The sequence below is a fragment of the Gopherus flavomarginatus genome, chromosome 4 (genome assembly GCF_025201925.1).
Source record: "Gopherus flavomarginatus isolate rGopFla2 chromosome 4, rGopFla2.mat.asm, whole genome shotgun sequence".
Classification (NCBI taxonomy): Eukaryota; Metazoa; Chordata; order Testudines; family Testudinidae; genus Gopherus; species Gopherus flavomarginatus.
In genome coordinates this window covers 213582968-213606744 of record NC_066620.1, presented here as the reverse complement: position 1 = coordinate 213606744, position 23777 = coordinate 213582968, and the positions used below count along the sequence as shown (strand labels likewise).

General features: G+C 50.8%; 1 protein-coding gene across 3 annotated transcripts in view; it reads right to left on the bottom strand.

Annotated features, from left to right (window-relative positions):
- Window positions 1-23777, bottom strand: part of SCARA5 (scavenger receptor class A member 5) — a 156818-nt gene that overhangs the window by 1290 nt on the left and 131751 nt on the right. For all 3 annotated transcript variants that reach the window (XM_050948851.1, XM_050948849.1, XM_050948850.1), the window contains exon 8: window positions 9905-10099. In XM_050948851.1, the coding sequence (XP_050804808.1) occupies window positions 9905-10099 (195 nt within the window). The remainder of the gene's footprint in view (window positions 1-9904; window positions 10100-23777) is intronic.

The following is a 23777-nucleotide window of genomic DNA, read 5'->3' as shown; positions in this document are numbered from 1 at the left end:
AGCAAAGAGTTTTTAATGATCTGAATAAAATTCACTTCCCCTCTGACTTAATCAGCTTTAATTTCCACGCTAGCCTCCCAGATCCCTAGTTATCCACCGAGTTTGCCAGGGGCTGAATTTCTAATGTAAAGAACAGGTAGAATGATCCAACCCCCTTTAATGGATAGTAGTTAAGATGGCTCATTCCCTCTGAAGCATCTGGCACTGGCCACTGTCAGCAGACAGGGCACTGGGCTAGATGGACCTTTGCTCTGACCCAATCTGACTGTTCTTATGTTCTTATTTTATTTGAAGGGCAAAAATGAGACCTTTCTGGCCTTCATCATCCATCCTAAAGAAGCATCCCCCTTTCCATTTCATAGGTTCACAGGAACATAGGCTTTGCCAGATTGGATCAGACTAGGGTCCATCTAGTGCCATGTCCCGTCTCTGACAGTGATGGCACCAGAAGCTTCAGGACAAAGAGCAAGAAATCCTGCAGAAGGCAAATGTGGAATAACCTTTCCCCTGTGAAGATCTCATCCTAATCCCTAATAGCGACTGGCATAAACCCTGAAGCATGAGGTTTTATATCTCTTCCAAAATGTTGCTAGCATTAACTAGGATAGCTCAGAATAGTCTTGTAACCTATTAAATGTCCAGTTTCTGTTTGCGTCTTGCTCAACATTCAACTCTGGGCCTCAACAACATATCCAGTGGCAGTGAGTTCCACAGTCCAATTACGAGCTATGTGAAACTCTAAGATGCAAACCATACTGGAGCTGTGCTTAAACTCAAATTTCTCTAACTCTGAGAGTAAATCTACTGATGAGACCAAGACACAAAACTCTGCTATAAGGGAATGGGATCCAGGGTTTTATGTTGGCCAGTTCTCAAGAAATGACCCGACTATGATCTGATTCCTCACAGAATTCAGAGGTGTTCAGATCTGGCATTGTGCCCATAGCCCATTTCTCATTAAAACCAGGAGGATGAATTCAGCATCTTTGGGCACAGAGAGAATCCCAGAGAGGCTAGGCTAGGCTAGGCTCGGCTCTCCCCTGTCAGGGTTAAACACTCCTGCCTTGGTTGGTAACCAGATCATAAGAATGGCCATACTAGGTCAGACCAAAGGTCCATCTAGCCCAGTATCCTGTCTGCTGATTGTGGCCCAATGCCAGGTGCCCCAGAGGGAATGAACAGGACAGGGAATCATCAAGTGATCCACCCCCCATCACCCATTCCCAGCTTCTGGCAAACAGATGCTAGGGACACCATCCCTGCCCATCCTGGCTAATAGCCATTGATAGTCCTATCCTCCATGAATTTATCTAGCTCTTTTTGGAAACATGTTATAGTCTTGGCCTTCACAACATCCTTTGGCAAAGGGTTCCACAGATTGACTTTTCTTTGTTTTAAACCTGCTGCCTATTCATTTCATTTGGTGACCCCTAGTTCTTGTGTTATGAGTAGTAAATAACACTTCCTTATTTATGTATTTTACCAGTCATGATTTTATAGACCTCCATATTATCCCCCCTTAGTCATCTCTTTTCCAATCTGAAAAGTCCCAGTCTTATTAATCTCTCCTCATATGGAAGCTGTTCCAGACCCCTCATCATTTTTGTTGTCCTTTTTTGAACCTTTTCCAATTCCAATATATCTTTTTTGAAATGGGGAGACCACATCTGCACGTAATATTCAAGATGTGGGTGTACCATGGATTTATATAGAGGCAACATGATATTTTCTGTCTTATTATCTATCCCTTTCTTGATGATTCCCAACATTCTGTTTGCTTTTTTGACAGGCGCTGCACATTGAGTGGATGTTTGCAGAGAACTATCCACAGTGATGCCAAGATCTCTTTCTTGACTGGAATGGAATGGTGGGGTGGGGGGGTCCCACAGCCAACTGTTCCTTTTAGCTTGTATGGGTCAGGGCCTCTTGGCCCCCCCGTTCCTGGGAACAGGGCTGGTCGGTATCAGAGGCAGCCTGATGATGAGCCGCATACTGCGCGGCAGGATCTGATTACAGAGCAGAGAGATCAAAATGACATTGGCGTCCCGCATGGTTAAACGCAGTGGAGCGACCGTCGCCTGTGCTCATTCGCTTCTCTGTTACAGGCTGGAGATGCCCAAGTCCAGACGAAGGCTGGGGATGTTCAGACACGGGCCTAGACTTTGCTGCTGGGACCCATAGTCAAATACTGAAAATAATAGGTGCAAACTGGTGCAGTGGGCATAGCCTAGGGAGCGTGAAATCGGTGGGGGAATAAATAGACCATTCTGCCCTGTGCACATGCTGGCTTAGCACATGTGTGCATGTCTCTCTCTGGTGGCTGGTCTCAGTGACTACAGCAGCCTGACACAGCTAAAGGAATTAGCTTTGGTCTCTTGGCACCTAAGAACAGACATTTCCTGGCATGAAGCCCCGCTTCGCACCCCCCCCCCGGAGATGACAGCACCACAAGGAGAAGCACCAATGCCCATTGCTGGCTGCCCAGTATGGAGCACGAGACACCGAGCTCAGGCCAAGCTCTTCGTACGGCGCAGGGCAGGAGGGTGTGTACACGCGGTATTCAGCAAGCAGGTGTCTCCTCAGAGAGGAGACCACTGGTCTTTAGTTAGGGCTTCTGGAAAAAAATGAGAGTCATTTCTCTCTTGGCCCAGCCGTTAGCTCAGAGGAACTGGCTTGCACAGGGATGTTAACCTGCCTCGCAAGGCCTCCGTGTTTGTCATTCTGTTTGCGATGCCCCGTGACCCCCATAAGAGAGACTGAGAAGGAGCCATCTCGCCCTGAGCACCAGCTTCTCCCAGAGCTGGCGGGGTGGAGTCCTACGTGCAGATCGCACAGCCCCGAGAGCTGGCAGGTCCGACCAGCACATGAACATGGGCCAAGGGGGCGCTGGCTGCAGGGGAGCAGTGCTGAGGGCACAGCTATGGAGACAGTGGACGGTCTGGTGTTATAAGGAACATCTACACAGCAAGTGGCAGCAAGCCTCCAAATCTGGCTCAACAGGCTGAGGCCCATGCTCCTGTGCTAAAAATAGCTGCAGAGACTGTGCTTTGAAGTTGCAATTTAGGTGGCAGCTCGGGCTGTGAGGCCTAGGAAGGGGAGCTCTTCAGAGCCCACGACACATCTCAAACCACGACAACTGTTAAAGAAGTATGGGCTGGATGATTGGACTATAAGATGGATAGAAAGCTGGTTAGATTGTCAGGCTCAGTGGGTAGTGATCAATGGCTCCATATCCAGTTGGCAGCCAGTATCAAGCGGAGTGCCCTAAGGGTCGGTCCTGGGACCAGTTTTGTTCAATATCTTCAGTAATGATCTGGAGGATGGCATGGACTGCACTCTCAGCAAGTTTGCAGATGACACTAAACTGGGAGGAGTGGTAGATACGCTGGAGGGTCGGGATAGGATACAGAGGGACCTAGATAAATTAGAAGACTGGGCCAAAAGAAACCTGATGAGGTTCAACAAAGACAAGTGCAGAGTCCTGCACTTAGGATGGAAGAATCCCATTCACTGCTACAGACTAGGGACCAAGTGGCTGGGCAGTAGTTCTGCAGAAAAGGACCTAGGGGTTACAGTGGACAAGAAGCTGGATATGAGTCAACAGTGTGCCCTTGTTGCCAAGAAGGCTAATGGCATTTTTGGGCTGTATAAGTAGGGACATTAACAGCAGATCGAGGGACGTGATCATTCCCCTCTATTTGACATTGGCAATGCCTCATCTGGAGTACTGTGTCCAGTTTGGGGCCCCACACTACAGGAAGGATGTGAAAAATTGGAAAGAGTCCAGTGGAAGGCAACAAAAATGCCAGCTGGAGCACATGACTTATGAGGAGAGGCTGAAGGAACTGGGATTGTTTAGTCTGCAGAAGAGAAGAGTGAGGGGGGATTTGATAGCAGCTTTCCCCTACCTGAAAGGGGGTTCCAAAGAGGATGGATCTAGACTGTTCTCAGTGGTACCTGATGACAGAACAAGGAGTAATGGTTTCAAGTTGCAGTGGGGGAGGTTTAGGTTGGATATTAGGAAGAACTTTTTCACTGGGAGGGTAGTGAAGCACTGGAATGGGTTCCCTAGGGAGGTGGTGGACTCGCCTTCCTTAGAGGCTTTTAAGGTCAGGCTTGAAAAAGTCCTGGCTGAGATGATTTAGTTGGGGATTGATCCTGCTTTGAGCAAGGGGTTGGACTAGATGACCTCCTGAGGTCCCTTCCAACCTTGAGATTCTATGATTCTATGATCTGGAGTCCCCAGCAGTCTAAAAAGGCTCTCCCTTGGCGGACAGCGCGGGGACCTGCTGTTGGGACCATCTCCTATCCACCCCCAGAGCGGAATCCATTGAACCAAATTGGTGTGATAATGTTAAAACATTTCATTGCTGTCAGGTAAAAATGGTTCATTTGGACTTGGACGTTCTGTCTATTATTTTTTTTACTTTTATATGAGAGTATCCTATGAGCTTTAATAGTACTAGCTGCTATGGCGTACGTGATGTTGGATATGATCGTATATGATGCAATGTCTTGATGTTTCTGAAACTGACAGTCCACTTTGTGAATAATTTGGACATTTTGATTTTTCATCCCAACTCAAAAGAAAAACAAATTCCAAATGTCTGGATTTCCCAGGGGATTGAAAATCCATTGCCCGTACAGCTCTGCTAAAGTGTCAGACTCAGATTCAGCCTGACGGCACAGAAAGGCACAAAGCCGGTCTGGCACATTGCCTCCTGGTGGATACCTCCCCAGGGGAGCAGCTCCATCTGCCAGGAATCCATGCTCTGTCCTTCCTCATTGTGATTGGCTCTTGCTGTCTTTGTTCTTCTTGTAGATTTACCTCCCTCCTTTTAAGTGTGTTTCTACTCAGAAAAGTGACTGGAGCACCCACAGGGACAAATCGGTGGGTATTCTGCACCCACCGGCAGTTCCCCGTCCCCCCCGCTCCAGCTCATCTCTGCCTCCGCTCCACCTCCACCTCCGTGACCCGCTTCTCCCCCTAGCTCCCAGCGCTTCGTGGTGGCAAGCACTGGGGGGGGGGCAGGAAGGAGGGGGAACGTGGTGCGCTTGGGGAAGAGGCGGGGCCAGGGAGGGCATTTGGGGAAGGAGTCCAATGGGGCAGGGAGGGGGGTGGAGTTGGGGCGGGAACTTTGGGGAAAGGGCTGGAATGGGGGCAGGGCAGGAATCGGAGGGGCGGGGCAGGGGTGGAGTCGGGGGGGGCCGGGGGGGTTGAGCACCCACCGGCACCTGGAAAAGTTGGTGCCTATGAGCCCATTGATTGCAGGGGGCAGAAGGGCCCAATCCAAAACCCATGGATTGGTTCCCAGACTTTGGCTCAGGCCCTAAGGAGCTACTCTAAGTGAGTAAGAGTAGCAGAATCAGGCCCTCAGTGCTAAGCTTTTACTGTTTTATGCCCACTCGCCCTGCAGAAGAGCAAGCTGCATTCTTTCCTGGCCCGCGTGTCATCAAGCCACTTGATAACTGAGTCTTAATTGTGGACTCTTTCCAGCTTGACTCTCAGATCCCAGGCCGCATTTGCAGGGCTGGCAGTGAACAGGTCTGTACTTGGAAATGGAGCAGGTTTGATCTGGGGAACATGGAGACGCCAGAAAGACGGGCCTCTCCAATGCCATATCCATATAGTCACTTAACAGAGGAGAAACACACATCAAGGAAGGTAAATTCAGCCACCTCAGCAGAGGGACGCTGCCTCTTTAAGTGGCAAGTAAGGTCTCTGACAATGGAGGCTGTTCAAGACAAACCCGCTAAGTCACGAAATGTTTGGACAGCCTCAGTGGGGTATTTCCTAGAATTAGGGGCCAGGATGCAACTGTTCTTTTATTAAAACAGATCGGGGAAAACGTCCTCTGCTTTCTTTGCCTTTGTTTTAGCCTCCCCCCCAAGAGGGAAGGGCAGCTGATAAAACCCTTCTACGAAAGGAAATGGATGGCATTAACGGGAGAGATGAGTTTGCTTTGGCCACGAAATCACCTCTGGGCTAAAACAACAGCTGGCCGGCGAGCGAGCTGGCCTTCCCCTCCGCATGGGTTTTGGGGCTTTACGATCGCGTCAAGAGGAAAAATTCCCTACATGCCACAATAAATCACCATGAGTTTTGCCAGATGTTTGGGATTAGCTTGCCGCAGCTCGATTTGATAAATGCCGATAGGCTGGGGCACTTTGCTAGGGGGACGCTACAGGTGTGTGTGGTGGGGAAAGGATGGCAAAAGCAAGATGAATTGAGGTCCAGTGGCCTGCATGCATCCTTGGGGGGGGGAGGGGGGAGGGCGTAGGAGCTCCTGTGCTTTCATCCCATGACTTGTTCTGTCACCTTGCATAGGTCCCAGCTGTTCTGATTTCAATGGGAGTCAGATGTCAATACCTTTCTTCCCTGGAAAATGGGGATAATGTTATTTACCTCTCTCCCCAGGGTGTTCCAGGGCTGGCGAAATCCTGCCATCATCTACTGGCTTTGTGCATGGGATACTTTCTGTATTCTCGCTCCGTTGGCCGCGCCCTCACACATAAAGAGACACAGGCCTGAGGCTGGAGAGAGTTACTGATGGAAGGAATCCAGAGGCACATTTCAGTTCCCTAAGTGGATAATTTTTTAGTGTCCCTTATTTTGGGCCTTTGGCACAGACTATGCCTGCATATAGGCCTGGGTCGGTTGGAAGCGATGACCAGGGGCCGGACATACCCTTCGTGGGTCAAACCCTCCACTTCCAAAGTTGGTGGAAAAACTTGCACTGACTTCAGCGAGCTTTAGATCCAGCCCGTGGGCCAGACCTCAGGCTGTGGAAAACAAACCCAGAACTCAGTATTATTATAGCAGTAGCACCTACAGGCTCCAGCTAAGATCAAGGCCCTTCCCCCCCATACCCCGCAAGTGAGGGCAGTCCTTGCCCTAAATGGTTTACAATCTAAATAGGCACGGTAGAAAGTGACTCACCCAAGGTCACGTAACAGGTCAGTGGCGGAGGCAGGAAAGGAGGCCATATCGTGGGGGGTTCAGCCCAGTGCTCTACCCATTGGAAAACGCTGCCTCTCTGTGTACTTTCCCCTCTGTTTCACCTCATTTGTTTCAGTGTCTGCTGAAAGCACCACAGGCCAAGCACTCCCTGCAATCTAACTTCCCACTTCTGCTGAGGGTCTTAACAGCTAACTGGCTCTTGGATCTCACTCTGGCCAAAACACCGACACAGGAGACGGTCGCGTGGCTGGCTCCCTCCAAACCAGGGCTGTGTGTTCGCCAGCGGGTGAGCCCCAGCTGTTTATTGTTCCTGCTGGAAACCATTTCATGGCCTTTGTCTGTGCCAGGCCAGAGGCACACTCGACTGGTCAAGAGACGGGGCGCCAGCCAGGAAGCAAGATAAGCTGGAGCTGCACACCTCTGTGTGTGTGTGTGTGTGTGTGTGTGTGTGTGTGTGTGTGTGTGTGTGTGTGTGTGTGTGTGTGTGTGTGTGTGTGTGTGTGTGTGTGCTGGAGTTATGGGGCTGTGCATAAGGGGCAGCTGTGTCTATACACGTTTGTGTGTATGGGAGCTGATGGTGCTTGAGTATGTGTGTATAGGCAGGTTGTGGAATCCCCGTCACTGAGCAGTTTTTAAGAAGAGGCATGAGGAAGCCCTGTCAGGGATGGTCTGGGTTCACTTGGTCCTGCCTCAGTCCTTTCCATTTCTGTGGTATTAGGAGCAGAGTCTGTGTACGTGTGTGGCAGGGGTTGTGTGTAGATGGGGTTGTGCCGGTGGGTCCGGGGGTAACTATGTATATGGGCTGTGTGTGTGTTGGGGGAGTTTGGGTAGGGGTGCAGAAGGTGTCATATTTGGAGTGGATGTGGGAGTACGGAGCTTGTATGCCTAGCAGCATGAGCGTTAGCATGGCTTGTGGGAGAGGAAGCGTGGCCCATTGGTTAGGGCACCAGCTGGGAACCTAGGTTCAAGTCCTGGTGTGCCTCAGTTTCCCCATCCATCCAATGTGGATAATAGCACTGCCCTGGCTCACAGGGGTGGGCAGGGCTGAAAGGCCCCTGCACTGAGCTGTGGGAGAGTTGGATAAAATGGGATGTGGATCAAAACCATCCCAGGTCTGAGTTTTGTGATTCACTGGCAAAGCATTGCAAAATTAAACTGCCCTCTGGTTTTGTCCATCTCTGGAGCAGTGGTTTACGGATCCAGAAATGAGTATTTCAATATTTAGAACATAAGAACGGCCACACTGGGTCAGACCAAAGGTCCATCTAGCCCAGTATCCTGTCTACCGACAGTGGCCATTGCCAGGTGCCCCAAAGGGAGTGGACCTAACAGGCAATGATCAAGTGATCTCTCTCCTGCCATCCATCTCCACCCTCTGACAAACAGAGATTAGGGACACCATTCCTTACCCATCCTGGCTAATAGCCATTAATGAACTTAACCTCCATGAATTTATCCAGTTCTCTTTTAAACGCTGTTATAGTCCCAGCCTTCACAACCTCCTCAGGCAAGGAGTTCCACAAGTTGTCTGTGTGCTGCGTGAAGAAGAACTTCCTTTCATTTGTTTTAAACCTGCTGCCTATTTCCTTCGGACTATATTCTGCTTCTGCTCCAGATAAATGGGCAGGGTTTGTGGCTGGGTCTCCGTGTATGGTAAAGGCTCTTAGAACATACGAATCCTATGAGCAGTAGGCTCTGTGTGGTTAGGCCTGACCGCTCTACAGCAGAAGGTGGTGATTTTCAGAGGCGTCCGTGGGAGTTTGGTAGCCCATGTGCACTGAGAGATATTCATATGGAAGCAGGCAACTACCTCCTCTGGGATCCACTGAAAATCCCAGTGCAAATGTCCCTCCTGCAAAGGGTCCTAAGGAGCCACAGTGGCACAACAGAGGGCTTGCTCCACAGAGACCATCTGAACATCAATACATCAGTCCCGGAGGGGGCTGATCGCAAATCAAGAGCTCCCGCGAGAATCCCAGTCAATCACACACCAGTCCAGCCAGAGCAGGCCACTGAGAGCTGGCACCAGCCTAACTAATATTTCCTCTCCCAAACCGACTGATTTATGGGGTGCAAAAACCCGCTAAGCAGGAGGGTACGTGTGGCTCATTCCTGCTAATGATCTATGTTGTTTTATCTTGCTGAGCTGGAGGTTTCGGTGACAAAGGCTGGGAAGCAAGAAGGGGAAGCAGCAGCCAGTATCGGCTTTCGGAGCTGGGAATGTCCCCAGAGCACTGTTTCCAGGGCAGAGTCTTTCGACAAGCAGGGTTGGGGTGTATGCGTGAGAGAAAAGCAAGCGCCGGGGAAAGGGCTGGGCTGGAGAAGAGCCAGGGATCTGTTTTCACACAATCCTTCAGGCAAACGTCAAAATATTTGCAGACACCCAAGGCCGGGGGCGAGGAAGGAGCGGGAGCCAACCCAACAAGACAACAGTTCAGACCACCAGAGCATCCTGTGTCCCTCTGGCAGGGGAGTCACCAATGCTCAGCAGGGTTTATTTGGAGACAGGTTTGGTTTATTTTCTCTGCTGCTTCTCTGTGCATTTCCTCCTGTGTCTGGGAGATCTTGGTTGGCACATGGCCTCCCAGCTCGGGCATAGCAAAGCAAAGTAGCCTAGGGACTGAACGGATCAGGAGATTGGGGGGGTGGAGGGGAGCCTTTAAGCTGCCACTGGGAGTCTGGAGTGACTGAAAATTGGGCTGTTTCATTGCCTCTGCGTGGTGAGCGAAGGAGCGCAGTCCTGGACAGCTCATAACCCCCACTGTCACTGGCAGCCTCGGTAGAGAAGCCAAGGGCTGAATTGGCCGTGGAGATCAAACTCCCCTTAGTGATGGTGGCTGCCGGTCAGGGTGAGGGACGCTGGCAGGGCCTGGTATCTGCCCCCAGCCTCTAGCTGAGAGAAGGAAGCCCCCAGGCTGGGTGGTGGTCAGTTTGCCATCTTACCTTGCCCGAACCTGGCCATCCTGTACACCTCCTGAGCGCCTCGGAAACCCAGCATCCTGCAGGCCACGTCCCCGTCCTTTTTGTCCCAGCTGTCATCGCACACCGTCCCCCAGTGCCGGTCATGGAACACCTCCACCCGCCCCTCGTGGGGGACAGAGCCGTTCACCAGCCGGATCAGCCCCTCCTCGGCAGCAGCTGTCAGGAGGAGAGACACACAGAGCAGATGGTGAGCGTCTCCTTCAGGGCCATCCCTCCCTACAGAGAGTGCCAGGAGATCCTCCAAGCACCGATCTCAACCCCTCCCCTTTTCTTACCTGCCCCAGACCAGCACACCCCCGTCCTTCCAGCCCCCCGAGCTTACAGCGCCTACAGTACCAAGTACATCGTCTGGCACAGCCTCCACCGGGGAACCAGAGCCTGCTCCTATCAACTGGATCCTTCTCCCACTCAACTCAATGGCCTTGACCTCCGCGGTGCATCCGTCCGGCTCTTCGTCATCAATCAAGAGTGGAATGTCGGCTCCACTGAAGTCAAAGGCAGAACTTCCAACCACTTTAATGGGGTCGGGATTTCAGCCCTTGCAGGTCTTTTCCCTTCTTTGATCCCCCCTCCTCCCTGCCTCCCCTCCTTTCCTCTCCACTCCCATCGGATATGACCTTCCTTCTCTTTTGGGAGTGGAGAAGCCTGGGGCAACTGCAGCCTATTTGGCTGGGGAAGGACTGAGGAACACAGCAGAGAAATCAGGCCAAAGAGGAGACACTCTTAAGCTAAGCCTCCTGCACCACTAAGATAAGATGAAATAAACACCCCCCAAATCCCATTATCTGGGGTTAGAAATTAATTGTATCTGGATGACAGAAAAGAGGCTCCAGCCTGCTGGATTTGCTCTGTGACTCTCATCTGCACTTGATTCTGAGGATGCAATTAGTGGGCCCCGGAAAGAAGGAAAGGGAGATTGGTTTTTTTCTTTTAAATCACAGCTGGTTAGTTTTTTTCACTTGAAACCTACTTTTTTTCCATGTAGACAGCTTTGTCAAAATGGAAATGCTGACAGTGTTGAGGTTTTTGGCTGAAAAAGCGATTTCTTTTTTTTTTAAAGTCATTTTTCAGCCAAAAACAATTTCAGATTCCAAAAGTTTTCAGTAAGACTTGACAATTTTGTCCAACTGGCCTACTTATTTTGGTTTTTCTGTCGCAAGAAACCCCTGAAAAATATGCAAAAAAAATGTTCAATTTTCCAAAATTAATTTTTGTTCAGTTTCCAAGTTTTCAATGAAAATCTGGGGAAAAAAATGTAGAAACAATTAGATGAAAGTACTCAGGAGTATTTAGTTTTCATCAATTTTTTTCAAACGAAAACAGTTCCCAGCCTGCTCTAATCTGCCTGGCTACACAATCCTCACTCATGCAATGGCTCCCTCATGCGGCTGGGCCACACCGAGGTTACTGAACCGGCCAATGGCTTTACACTAACACAGCTGGCTCTTTTAGCTCTGCTATTAAAGACTCGTGATTTTTGATCCAGTGATCCTAGGTTGAATCCCTAGTGCAGATAACCCATGCAAGGGCGTTGTGTTAAACTGCCACATTTCCACTAATGTAAACCTCGTAGGCCAATGATACTCAAACCTCAGTGGTTCAGGAGCCAAATTAGCGATCAACATTACCCAAAAGAGCCACAGTTGGATTAATCCATTGTTTCATTTACTGTAGTACTAGACAGTCATATTTAAACAGCATGACAGGGAAATATTTTGTTTATATATATATTATTCTCACAGCAAAAGGACTGATCAAGTATTATTATTTTATCAACTACAATTGGCCAATAACATAGTAAAAACCTCCTGGTTAGTTAATAACCTAGACTGGCTAATAATTAAATCACACTGTGTTTTAATAGCATGTGCTGCAAAGAGTCACGGGACACACATTAAGAGCCACTTGTGGTTCGCGAGCCGCAGTCGGCGTATCACTGAGGTAGGCAGTGAAGGGGCTCCCAGGACCAAACAGGTGGCCCTGGCCTTAAGCGACCATTTTAAAATAGCCCCAAAGGTTCCAACCCCAATTTGTTTGACACCTCGTTAAGATCCACCTGAAGGCTCCACCTTTTTGCGGGGCCCTTGGGGTGTGGCTTAAGGCATGTTTCACTGTAAAGCACCATTGTGAGGAGGCAGAAGAGGGGAACTGGCACAGGGATTGCTGCCTTAGCATTACATCCCGGTCACGTAGTGAATCCGAGAGCACGCGGTAGAGAGGCATAAGAATTGGCAATGCAGGGTTGGCTGGGGCTTGTGCTAAAGCCGGTGGTGGTTTTGCACTCCTGGGTTTGTACCCCTTCCGTTGTCACTTTGAGTTGACCCCACAAGAACCAAGAGAACGCATTTGACCAAGCCAGAGAGGATCCATACCTGACGACAGTGGGGAGGGGGGTACAGGGTGAGGGCAGCTGCTTCAGCAGATGTTACCTAGCATGCTCAGTACAAGCCAAGCAGCAAATCTGGGCTGGGGTGGGTACGTGACCCCACGTATCCGCTCACATGGCGTCTCTGGACAGAACCATGTTTCACCTGGTTTTGCACTAAAACAATCATCTCCACCTGGTTTTGACGCGAGACCATCGACTGACTCCAGGGTCCACTGGAAACTGGGCTCAAATTCACTCAAATTAAGAATCTCTGAGAACCTTTTGCTAGACCTGGGCTGAGTTTCAGGTATGTAATGATGCTGGGAAACAGGGAAGTTTCAATATGGCTTTCGATTCCATTGCAAACACCTCATCTTGCTGTAAATGTAGAAGGACACAGTCTCCAATTTCTGATAGGCTCAGTGGGGTTGGGATCTGACTGGAAGCTCACTAGAAGTGGGGGGGGGGGGCACGGGCATCTGAACCATGGACCTGCCCTTGCTCAGCCCCTCCCTTTGAGGCTCCACTCCCACTTGCTCCTCTCTGCCCCCTCACCCCATCACTTGCCCTTAAGGCTGGTAAAAAGTGATGGGACCATGGCCCCCTGACCCACCCCTCTCCCCGTTCCAGAACCCTTGGATCTGACCATTTGGAAATGTCCAAATTACACTAGTTGCTCTGTCTCAATATAAAGGGTACATAATAATGTTGTTGTGTGGCACAGATATTTCATTGGTCTGAGTGCGGGATGGCAACATTAACTGGACATTTGGTCTGAATTCAACAGATGAAAGTCAGTATAGATCCGCACCAACGTACTTCACCTAGGAAGGAAAAAATAATCAAATGCACAACCACAAAATGGGGAATAACTGGCTAGGTGGTAGCACTGCTGAAGAGGATCCGGGAATATAGTGGATCAGAAAATGAATATAAGTCAATGTGATGCAGCTGAAAAAAATAGGCTAATATACTGGGGTGTATGAACAGAAGTGGTGTGTGTCAGACACGGGAGGTAATTATCCCACTCTGCTCAGCACTGGGGAGGGCTCAGCTGGGTACTGTGTCCCGTTCTGGGTGCTGCACTTTAGGAAAGAAGTGGACAAATTGGAGAGATTCCGGAGGAGAGCAACAAAAATGAGCAAAGGTTTAGAAAACCTGATCTGGGAGGAGAGATTGAAAAAAACCTGGGCCTGTTTAGTCTTGAGAAAAGAAGACTGAGGGGGGACCTGATAATCATCTGCACATATGTGAATGACTATTATAAAGATGGTGATCAGTTGTTCTCCATGGCCACTGAAGGTAGGGCTTAATCTGCAGCAAGAGACATTTAGATACTAGGGAAAATGCTCTCACTCTGAGGTGAGTTAAGCTCTGGAACAGGTGTCCAAGGGAGGTTGTGGAATTGTCACCACTGGAGATTTTTAAGAACAGACGGGACAAACACCTGTCATCGATGGTCTAGGTTTACTTGGTCCTGCCTCAGCACAGGGAACTGGACTCGATGACCTCTCGAGGTCCCTTTCAGCCCGACATTTCTCTGATTACTCATGAGTGGAGAAGCCACAAGTGAATTATGCAAATCATCCCAAAGGTGTGTTGGTGAACAGTCTTTTGCAATTGGGTATGGGATTCTTTATCACTTCCTGCCCTAAATTGCCTTGCATAGCTAAACAGCTGCTGCGTTCCACTCCAGAGATGGTGGCATTTTGGTACTGGGTGAAGTGACTCTTCTGTATCCAACAGTTCGTTGTTATTGTGATCATAGTTTAAAGTTTCCAGGTAATTGGCTCAATCCAGTCCAAATTTGGTATCCCATTCAACACTCATTTACCTTGTTAGCAAACAAATCCAGATTCCCAACTCCCTGATCCAAGTAGGCTCACCACTTTAAATGAGCAGCAGCGGATTGTGCCAGAGAAACCCAAGATACAAACATTCTGAACACTCCCCTTTGTCCTAAACCTCCGCGTCTCAGGCTGAGACTGGAAGCGACGTGTCAGGAACTTCCAGACTCCAAAGCCATACTCCCATGTGATCCGTGAACCCTACCCATTAAGCTGTAACAGAATGCTAAACTGTATTATACAGCTCAGCCACTAGGAGAGGCTGTGTATAAAAGACCTTATTTAAACTAACTTCAGCCATATCTGGCAGAGCATTAAAGGATGATGATGAACACATCTGGTGTGTATAAGCAATCTCTGCAGCCAGCCCTTACCTGGTACAGGAGCATGACATCGAGTCAGGCGTAAACTAAGAACAGAACCAGAAGGAAAACAGCAACACAGACTGCAGGATCCCATCAACACAGAATCATAGAATATCAGGGTTGGAAGGGACCTCAGGAGGTATCTATCCAACCCCCTGCTCAAAGCAGGACCAACCCCAACTAAATCTTCCCGGCCAGGGCTTTGACAAGCCTGCCCTTAAAAACCTCTGAGGAAGGAGATTCCACCACCTCCCTAGGGAACCCATTCCAATGCTTCACCACTCTCCTAGTGAAAAAGTTTTTCCTAATATCCAACTTAAACCTCCTCCACTGCAACTTGAGACCATTACTCCTTGTTCTGTCATCTGCCACCACTGAGAACAGCCGAGCTCCATCCTCTTTGGAACTCCCTTTCAGGTAGGGGAAAGCAGCTATCAAATCCCCCCTCATTCTTCTTGTCTGCAGACTAAACAAACCCAGTTCCCTCAGCCTCTCCTTATAAGTCATGTGCTCCAGCCCCCTGATCTTTTTTGTTGCCCTCTGTTGGACTCTTTCCAAGTTTTCCACATCCTTCTTGTAGTGTGGGACCCCAAACTGGACACAGTACTCCAGATGAGGCCTCACCAATGTCGAATAGAGGGGAATGATCACATCCCTCGATCTGCTGGCAATGCCCCTACTTATACAGCCCAAATTGCCACTAGCCTTCTTGGCAACAAGGGCACACTGTTGACTCATATCCAGCTTCTCGTTCACTGTAACCCCTAGGTCCTTTTCTGCAGAACTACTGCCTAGCCACTCGGTCCTTAGTCTGTAGCAGTGCATGGGATTCTTTCATCTTAAGTGCAGGACTCTGCACTTGTCCTTGTTGAACCTCATTAGATTTCTTTTGGCCCAATCCTCTAATTTGTCTAGGTCCCTCTGTTTCCTATATCCTTACTTTCCAGCATATCTACCATTCCTCCCAGTTTAGTGTCATCTGCAAACTTGCTGAGGGTGCAGTCCATGCCATCCTCCAGATTGTTAATGAAGATATTGAACAAAACTGGTCCCAGGACCGACCCTTGGGGCACTCCGCTTGATACTGGCTGCCAACTAGACATGGAGCCATTGGTCACTATTCGTTGATCCTGACGATCTAGCCAGCTTTCTATCCACCTTATAGTCCATTCATCCAGCCCTTACTTCTTTAACTTGCTGGCAAGAATACTATAGGAGACCATATCAAAAGCTTTGCTAAAGTCCAGAAATAACACGTCCACTGCTTTCCCCTCATCCACAGAACTAGTTATCTCCTCATAGAAGGCAATTAGGTTAGTCAGGCATGACTTGCCCTTGGTGAATCCATGCTGACATCACAGTTACCTGAGAAAAAGGCTTATAATCACCTTCCACCCCGCCCAGAGCTGCAGTCACCTGACACAGCTCTGACTAGCCCTGCAGGGATTCTGAACTGCTTGGGCCAGGTCATCACAGAAACAACTTACAAAAACAAATGCTTTGCATTCAGGGTTAATGTGATCAAAGGACCACAGATGAACAGCTTGCTCAGTGACAGCATGGCAGCCAGGATGAGCCTAATGAGAAAGGTGGAAGAACTCAACGGAGTATTTGATGATATTGGACTTTTGCAAGGCGATAGAGTACAAATGAACTTCTGAGACAATGCTGCACCATCGAGTGTACAAACACCCTTACCAGAGAGACCTTGAAAAAGAGGAGTTGCAGATTTACACAAAGTCAGAGGACAGCATTACCTGGCCACAGTGGACTATTTTTCCAAGTATACAGAAATAATGTACTGGAATTATATAACGTATCAGTTTTACTGGGAAACTGAAGTGACCGTCTGCTCACTTTGGTATTTCAGGACAATTAGTGATGGCAACAGACCAGAAGTCACTGCAGCAGAATTTAAGTCATTCTGAATGAAATATGATTTTGATCATATTACTAGCAGCCCACATTCCCCACACACAAACGGAGAGATTGAGCTGTACGGACAGCCAAGAAAATCATACAGTGGGAAGATCCATTCCCATTCTTCTGAGTCACAGATCCATACCAATAGTGGCTCCTGGATATAGTCCAGTATAAATCCTGATGGGAAGACAACTCAAAATTACTGTTCCAACTTTTGGAAAAGATTCTCTCTCCAAAGTGGGCAGACATGAGAAGAGCTTCCAAATTGAATAAAAAGGCTACAAGAGCTAACGAACACTTTTACAACCTATGTCACTCAAAGAACTGTCAGGTCTAGAACCTGGTGACCGTGTTCATGCCAAACTGGATGGAGAAAAAGGATGGACAATTCCAGCTGTCATAAAGAGAAGGAATTCAGCACCCAGATCATGTGTAATCGAGACCAACAATGGAGAGTTCAATAGAAACCATCAACATCTACAGTTTGTTCCACAGAAAGAACAATCAACAGAGCAAACTCTACTGATAGCAGATGCAGAACAAGACGACGACTCAAAAATTCCAACCCAACCACGGTTTGTTGTTGTAACTAATGGACAGCCAGATGACCATGTTGTTACATGTTTGGGTTGGGCAATTAGCAAAACAGTACGATGCAGAGACACTTAACAGACCGATCTTTACTGGACTTCAAAGACAGCGTGGTAGTGTAAATACCTTATTTCAGCTAACCTCACCCATACCTGGCAGAGCATTAAAGGATCTTATGATGGACACATCTGGTGTGTATAAGCAAGTTCTGTGACCAGTCATTGCCTGTCACGCTTGGTGAGGTCTGTGCTTCCTGTGGAATACAGTGGGCCTGAGACATCTTGAAACCATTCACACGTCTGCTCTGAGGATACCTGGAGAGGCTGTGGCTCTGGGGAGTGCTGGCTGGATATGGCCTTGTGTCCTATTGAGAAGAAACTCCTGGCCAGAAAAGAGGATCTTTCCCCTGGAGTTGTTGCATCACATCTGTGACTGTTACTAGGAAGCGACTGAGAACCAAATACCTAAGTAGGCTCGTGCTTTTAACCTTCAGCACATTTTCACTACCGTGTAACCCTTTCACTCCAGAGATGGCGCGGCTGTGTATACATTAATGGCACGTCCTGAGGTATTTGGTATGTCCAGCAGCTGGATTCAGCCATAGACACTACAGGCCCCCAAAAGCCTGGAGTCGCATCATTTAATTTAAAAAGAAAGTTTAATGGAAAGCAAGTTTCTAACCATCGCAGTTGCAAATGTGCCTGGTGTGTCACCAACGCAGTGACGCCTGCCCGAGGCTACATCAAGACTCCAAGCTAGGCATGGGATTCCCCTGCTTGTGTGAACATGCTCACACTGAGCTGGCGTGTAGCTGCGGCAGCACGAGCAGCGGTGGCATGGCTTAGCCATGTCAATTCTGTACCCACTGGTTGCAGGCAGGTTTGTACGCAGCACCACTCGACTGTGCCTCCACTTCTGCTACCCGTGCTAGCGTGGCTGCACTGCTGTTTATACTTGTACTGGCTGGATGGGAGCTAGTGTGAGTATTTGAGCAGGGGAATCACTCTCTTACCATGTAGGGCAGACATAGCTTTAGTCTGCAGAGATCCCAAAGCAATGGCTCTGAGAGGAGAGGAACTGCCCCATGCATCTCAGGGGGGTGCTGGCTCCCAAAAGCCAGTGCTCCAGGGGCCCTGCACCAACACCAGGCTGGCAAAAGAAGAATGCTGCCTGCCTGACTCAGCCCTCAATCAGAAACGCTCCAGCTGCTGCGAGGAGCTGGTGACACCGTTGCTTCTCTGGGGGTCTGGGTGAAGAAAGAAGTTTTGCAGTTCCCAAGGGGAGCCCCAGTGGAGCCAGAGGTCCCTGCACTGTGGCACGCCCAGGACTCCAGACTGCCATGATCTGACTTGGTCCCAGGTCTGTATTTCCCAGGGGAGCAGACCCACTCCAGGGCACTTAGTGCCCAAGCCATCCCCGCTGAGCTCAGCTTTGCAAACTGAGTTTTGCTTTGACAGAGGGGGAGCCTGGGGGCTCCAGACAAGGAGATCTGGGCTGTTCAGATGCACCATCACATGCCCTCTCACTTCAAGGCCGGCCATAGTATGCCCCTTCCCCGCCCCCCGACGGGGCCCCCGACAGCGCCGAGGAGAGATCTCGTATCACTCAGTGAGGCACCAGGCGGGGGTCTCTCCGGTGGCCGGCTCCTCTCTCCCGTTTGGGGGGTTTATTAAAGCTCCATGCCGTGTGCAGGGGATGGGGCTTGGCTGGGAATAAGCCTCCTCAAAGCTTGCTCTGCACTAAAGCAGAGCGCTCACTGTGCCCTCCCCAGGGCAGGCCAGGGAGGTGGTAAGCACTCAAGGACAGGCTGCTGGGAAGGGGACATTCCCATTAAGCCTTAGGGTGAGGGCAGATAACACATGGGAGCATGAGAGAACCCTCTTCCGCTCTGTCGGTGGGCGAGATCCAGGACATCAGTCATAGGGTTAAGGAAACCAAACCCAAATTCCCTTTCTTGCCCTCCCCACCACACCAACGCCAGCGAGCCCGTTCTGACAAGCTGCCCCGCAACCACAAACCAGGGTTCCCAGCCTAGCCCAAATGAGCAACCCTACGATAACAAACTGGTCTAGGCTCACAGCAGCCCCGGCTCTTGAGGGATGGAACACGCCATCCAGCGTCTCACCCGCAAGGCCACCCGACACCAGGGCCAGCAGTGTGCGCGGAGCTGTACGAGCGCCTAGCAAAGCAGGGCACATGCACTGAAGAACTTACGATTTAAAAAGCTGAGAGTCTAAACCCAGATGCATAGACACCCCATCTCTGCCTCCCTACTGCAAAGTATCATTATATCATCAGTGCAGGGGCAGGAAAAGCCAAGTGGCTGAGGACGCCCTTCCTGCAGTAAGTGACTGGCCTTGGGGCTCTGGACTAGGACATAGGAGCTGTAGGTTCAATTCCTGCCTGGGCCTTCTCTAGGCCTTCATTCCCCATCTGTAAAATGAAGCTCTTTATCCTCCTCAGTTGCTTAGATGGTGAGCGGCTCAGAGCAGGAGCTGCCCCTCGCTATGGGTCTGTCTGCACTGCAGCTGGACGGGTGATTGCAGCTCAGGCACACAGCCCTGCGCTAGCTTGAATCTAACTAGTGGGACTAAAAGAGGGTCATAGAACTGTCGGTCTTTAAGGGGCCTCAAGAAGTCATCAAGTCCAGCCCCCTGTGCTGAGTCGGGACCAAGTAAACCCAGATCATCCCTGTTCTTAAAAGCCTCCAGTGATGGGGATTTGGTAGCCTTTGGCAGAGCTTAGATCCCTTAGAGTTAGAAAGTGTTTCCTAATATTGAACCTAACTCTCTCTTCCTGCAGACTAAGCCATTGTCTGACCTTCAGTGGACGTGCAGAACAATTGATCCCTGTCCTCTTTATGACAGACCTGATCTAATTTGAAGACTATTGGTCCTCCTCCTTTAGTCTTCTTGTCTCAAGACTGAACATAGCAGCGAAGATGCTTCACCACAGGCTTGGTGTGGGCTGTACACACACACACAGACACACCTGGGCCGCTGGGTGTGTACTGTCAGGGCCAGCTGGCACCAGGTTTATTTTTAGTCACACTTGCTCGTTCGAAGCTAGTAGGGGTGAAGAAGCCCATACCGCAATCACAGTCCCGGTGGCAGTGTAGGTGTTCCCTTTGTTCTGCGCTGCACCCAGCGCTGGAGGGTCCTGCAGGCACCAGCTAATACGAAGAAAATACAGCCTTTTGCATTGCAGTCGGTGCTCTCTGCTCCCAGGTCAGCTACAGCCTGCAAAATGGTCTGGCCCTGTCTCTTTTGGAACAACTCCCCAGCCCATGGGGGATTATTTGTTCCTTCTGCACCAAACCCAATAAAACCCTGAGATCACCATTCCTTTCACGTTTGTTTTTACTGCGTCAATTACTTCCAACCCCGGCTCCCCTCCCATCTCAGAAAGAAAAACAAGAAAGGAAATGTTTTAGAAGCGAAATAAACCCGAGTGGCTAAGAAAACAAGGGCCTGATTCTCTACAGCTGCACCAAGATATCATCGTCTTCTGGATAATTGGGACCATCTGCTCGGTAAGGAAGTGGAGCAGAACTGATGCCTCAGAACAGAAGAGTTCATGTCTGCTGGAGGAAGGCTTTCTGCAGAATGTCTCAAAGCCGCCATCGGTCTTGTCCGCAGGTCACAGTTTGCTCTTTGATACGGAGGCTGTAATGCCACTCGCATGTGAGGAGGGGACACATGGAAACAGGCTGAGCCTCTGGCAACAGAGCGAGTTTTTGTGTGTCAGCAATTCCCACAGCATCTTCGATTGCCTCTTACTGTAGTGCTCTCAAATGCTGCACATGACAGGCAGGTTGAACATAAGACACAGCAGGTGACCATCCCGCCTGGCTAGGCACTGGTGAGGCCTCTGCTGCTGTATTGTGGCCAGTTCCGGGCACCACACTTTTAGATGTGGACAAATTGGAGAGAGTCCAGAAAAGAGCAATAAAAATGATCAAAGGTTTAGCAAACCTGACCTCTGAGGAAAGGTTAAAAACACTGGGCCTGGTTAGTCTTGTGAAAAGACAGCTCAGATGGTGGGAACATGATAAGAGTCATTAAATACAGAAAAAGGTTGTTACCGAGAGGACGGCGATTATTTGCACGCCATGTCCACCAAGGCCAGGACAAGAAGAATTGCCTTGGTTTGCAGCATGGAAGATTTAAGCTAGATATTAGGGAAAACTTCCTTTTGAGAAGGGTTGTTAAGCTCTGGACCAGGTTATCAAGAGAGGCTGTGGGATCCCCCTTGGAGGTTTTTAAGAACAGGTCAGACGAACACTCATCAGGGATGGTCTACGTTTACTTAGCCCTGCCTCAGCGTGGGGGACTGGACTAGATGACCTCTCAAGGTCCCTTCCAGCCCTAAGTGGCTAGGATTCCATATTGGTCAGCGCTCTGGTTAGCGCTGAGCCACTTTGAGCCAGGCTAGCACTCGGATGGGAGGCGCAAGGTGTCAGGATCCTGGGAAAAGGCAGGCAGGACTAGTGCCAGGTGCTTGGGCTAGCCGGAGTGAGCCAGTGGTCAGAGCCAGTGTCAAAGTCAGGAGTTAGGCCAAAGGTCCGACCCAGAGGCAGAGTCGGGCATTAGGCTGAGGGGCAATACCAGGTATCAGGGTCCATGATGGCATTCCAGGGAGTCAGCACTGGGAGCCTCGGAAAAAAGAGCTAGAGATCCACATTCTTGCCTGAACTCTTCCTGGTATGCCCACTTCATGGTTTTACATAGGCTCAAGGAGCCAATCAGGGATCGCTAGGACCACCGTCAGTCACAGCTGTAGGATGCTCTGGTCCAGAGACCTATGCCGGCTCCCTTCTCTGAGCTCCCCTCACTGTCTCCCTTCCCCAGGGAGTCTGGCGAGGGTTGGCAACTTTCTAATCGCACAAAACTGAACACCCTGGCCCTGCCTGGCCCCGTCCTTTCCCCGAGGCCCCACCCATGCCCTCCCTCCTTCTCCAAGACCCCACCCCCACTCACTCCATCCCCCCTCCCTTTGTCGCTCACTCTTCTCCACCCTCACTGGCTTTCACCGGGCTGGGACAGAGGTTGGGGTGTGGGAAGGGGCGAGGGCTCCAGCCAGGGATGCAGGCCCTGGGGTGGGCCAGGGATGAGGGGGTTTGAGATGCAGGAGTGGGCTCCAGGCTGAGGCTGAGGGGCTTGGAGTGTGGGAGGGGGCTCAGGGCTGGGGCAGGGGTTGGGGTGCAGGAGGGGGTTGAGGTGCGGGCTCCGGGCAGGCGGCACTTACCTCATGTGGCTCCCAGTTGGCAGCGCAGCTGGCTCCGCATGGTTCCTGGAAGTGGCCAGCATGTCCCTCTGGCTCCTAGGCAGAGGGCTCAGGGGGCTCTGTGCACCGCCTGTGCCCAATGGTGCCGCCCCTGCAGCTCCCATTGGCCGTGTTTCCCGGCCAATGGGATCTGAAGAGCTGGCGCTTGGGGTGGGGGCAGTGCACAAAGCCCCCATGGCCGCCCCTGCACCTAGGAGCCAGACATGCCAGCTGCTTCTGGGAGCCGTGTGGCATCAGGGATCCTGCCTTAGCCCTGCTGCGCCGCCAACCAGACTTCTAATGGCCCCATCAGCTGCGCTGACTGGAGCCACCAGGGTCCCTGTTCGACCAGGTGTTCTGGTAGAAAACCGGCCGCCTGGCAGCCCTAAACCGGGCAGTCTCTTGGGGCTCACCCAGGCTTGCCCCGCCGCTGAGGCCTGCTCTACCCTGGGGTTGCTCCCAGCGTCAGTTCTAGGGAGAACTCCTTTTCTTCTCAGCAGCAACCTCCTTTCCACTGCTGCGAGCGGCCTCTTCCTTGCTCAGCTGCTTCATTACTTTAACTCCAGAGCCCCCACCTGGTGCACTGGATGGCCCCCAGGTGTGGCCCACTTGGTCATCTTGGGCCAGCTCAGCCCTGCTCCTTCCTGCTGGCTCCCCTCCTCCATCGACCTCCTTCCCTCTATGCCTCGGGCTTTCCACTCCCCATTGCTTGGCCGCATCCTGCTGCCCTTCACCCCGACCCTGTAACCTCCTTTCATTGCCTGGCTCACAGGTGCGGACTTGTATTTTTCCAGGTGCGTGCTCCACCCCCGCTCCGCCCCGCAGCCCCGCCCCTACTCCACCCCTTCCCCTGACGCCCTGCCCTCGCTCCACCTCTTCCTGCCTCCGCTTTGCCCCCTCCCCCCAGGCGCCCCGCCTGCCCTCCGCACTCCTCCGAGTGCCTCCTGCCAGCAGCCAAACAGCTGATCAGTGGCCCCCGCTGAACAGCTGTGATTGATGGGTGCTGAGCACCCCCTATTTTTTTTCTGTGGGTGCTTGAGTCTCAGAGCACCCACAGACTCGGCCTGGCTCCTTTATTTTTGATGCGCTAACTGCCTCCTGCCCATTGAGCCTTCTGTTCTCCGGGTGGTCCTGCTGCCCCTGTCAGCCTCTATTTCCCAGTGCCGTCCCCTCTGCCGTGCACTCCTCCCATCCCTGCAGAAGCATACACAGGGGATGAGAGCGTGTCACTCCCTGGGCTCTGTTTACTCCTCCAGGATCTCTGCCCCATAGATAATGTCACGACTTACCCTCTGGTCCCTCTCCCACACCCGGAATAAAAACAAACAGCTTCAGGGAACTGGTTACTCTCTGGGATTTCCCATTTCCCAGAAGAGGACTCTCTGGCTGGTCCCTCTTCCAGGCCAGCCTCTGCAGGGCAGAGATTCCTGGAAAGGCACGAGGAGGCTATTTGAGAGTTCAGTGTGTCCCCAGCT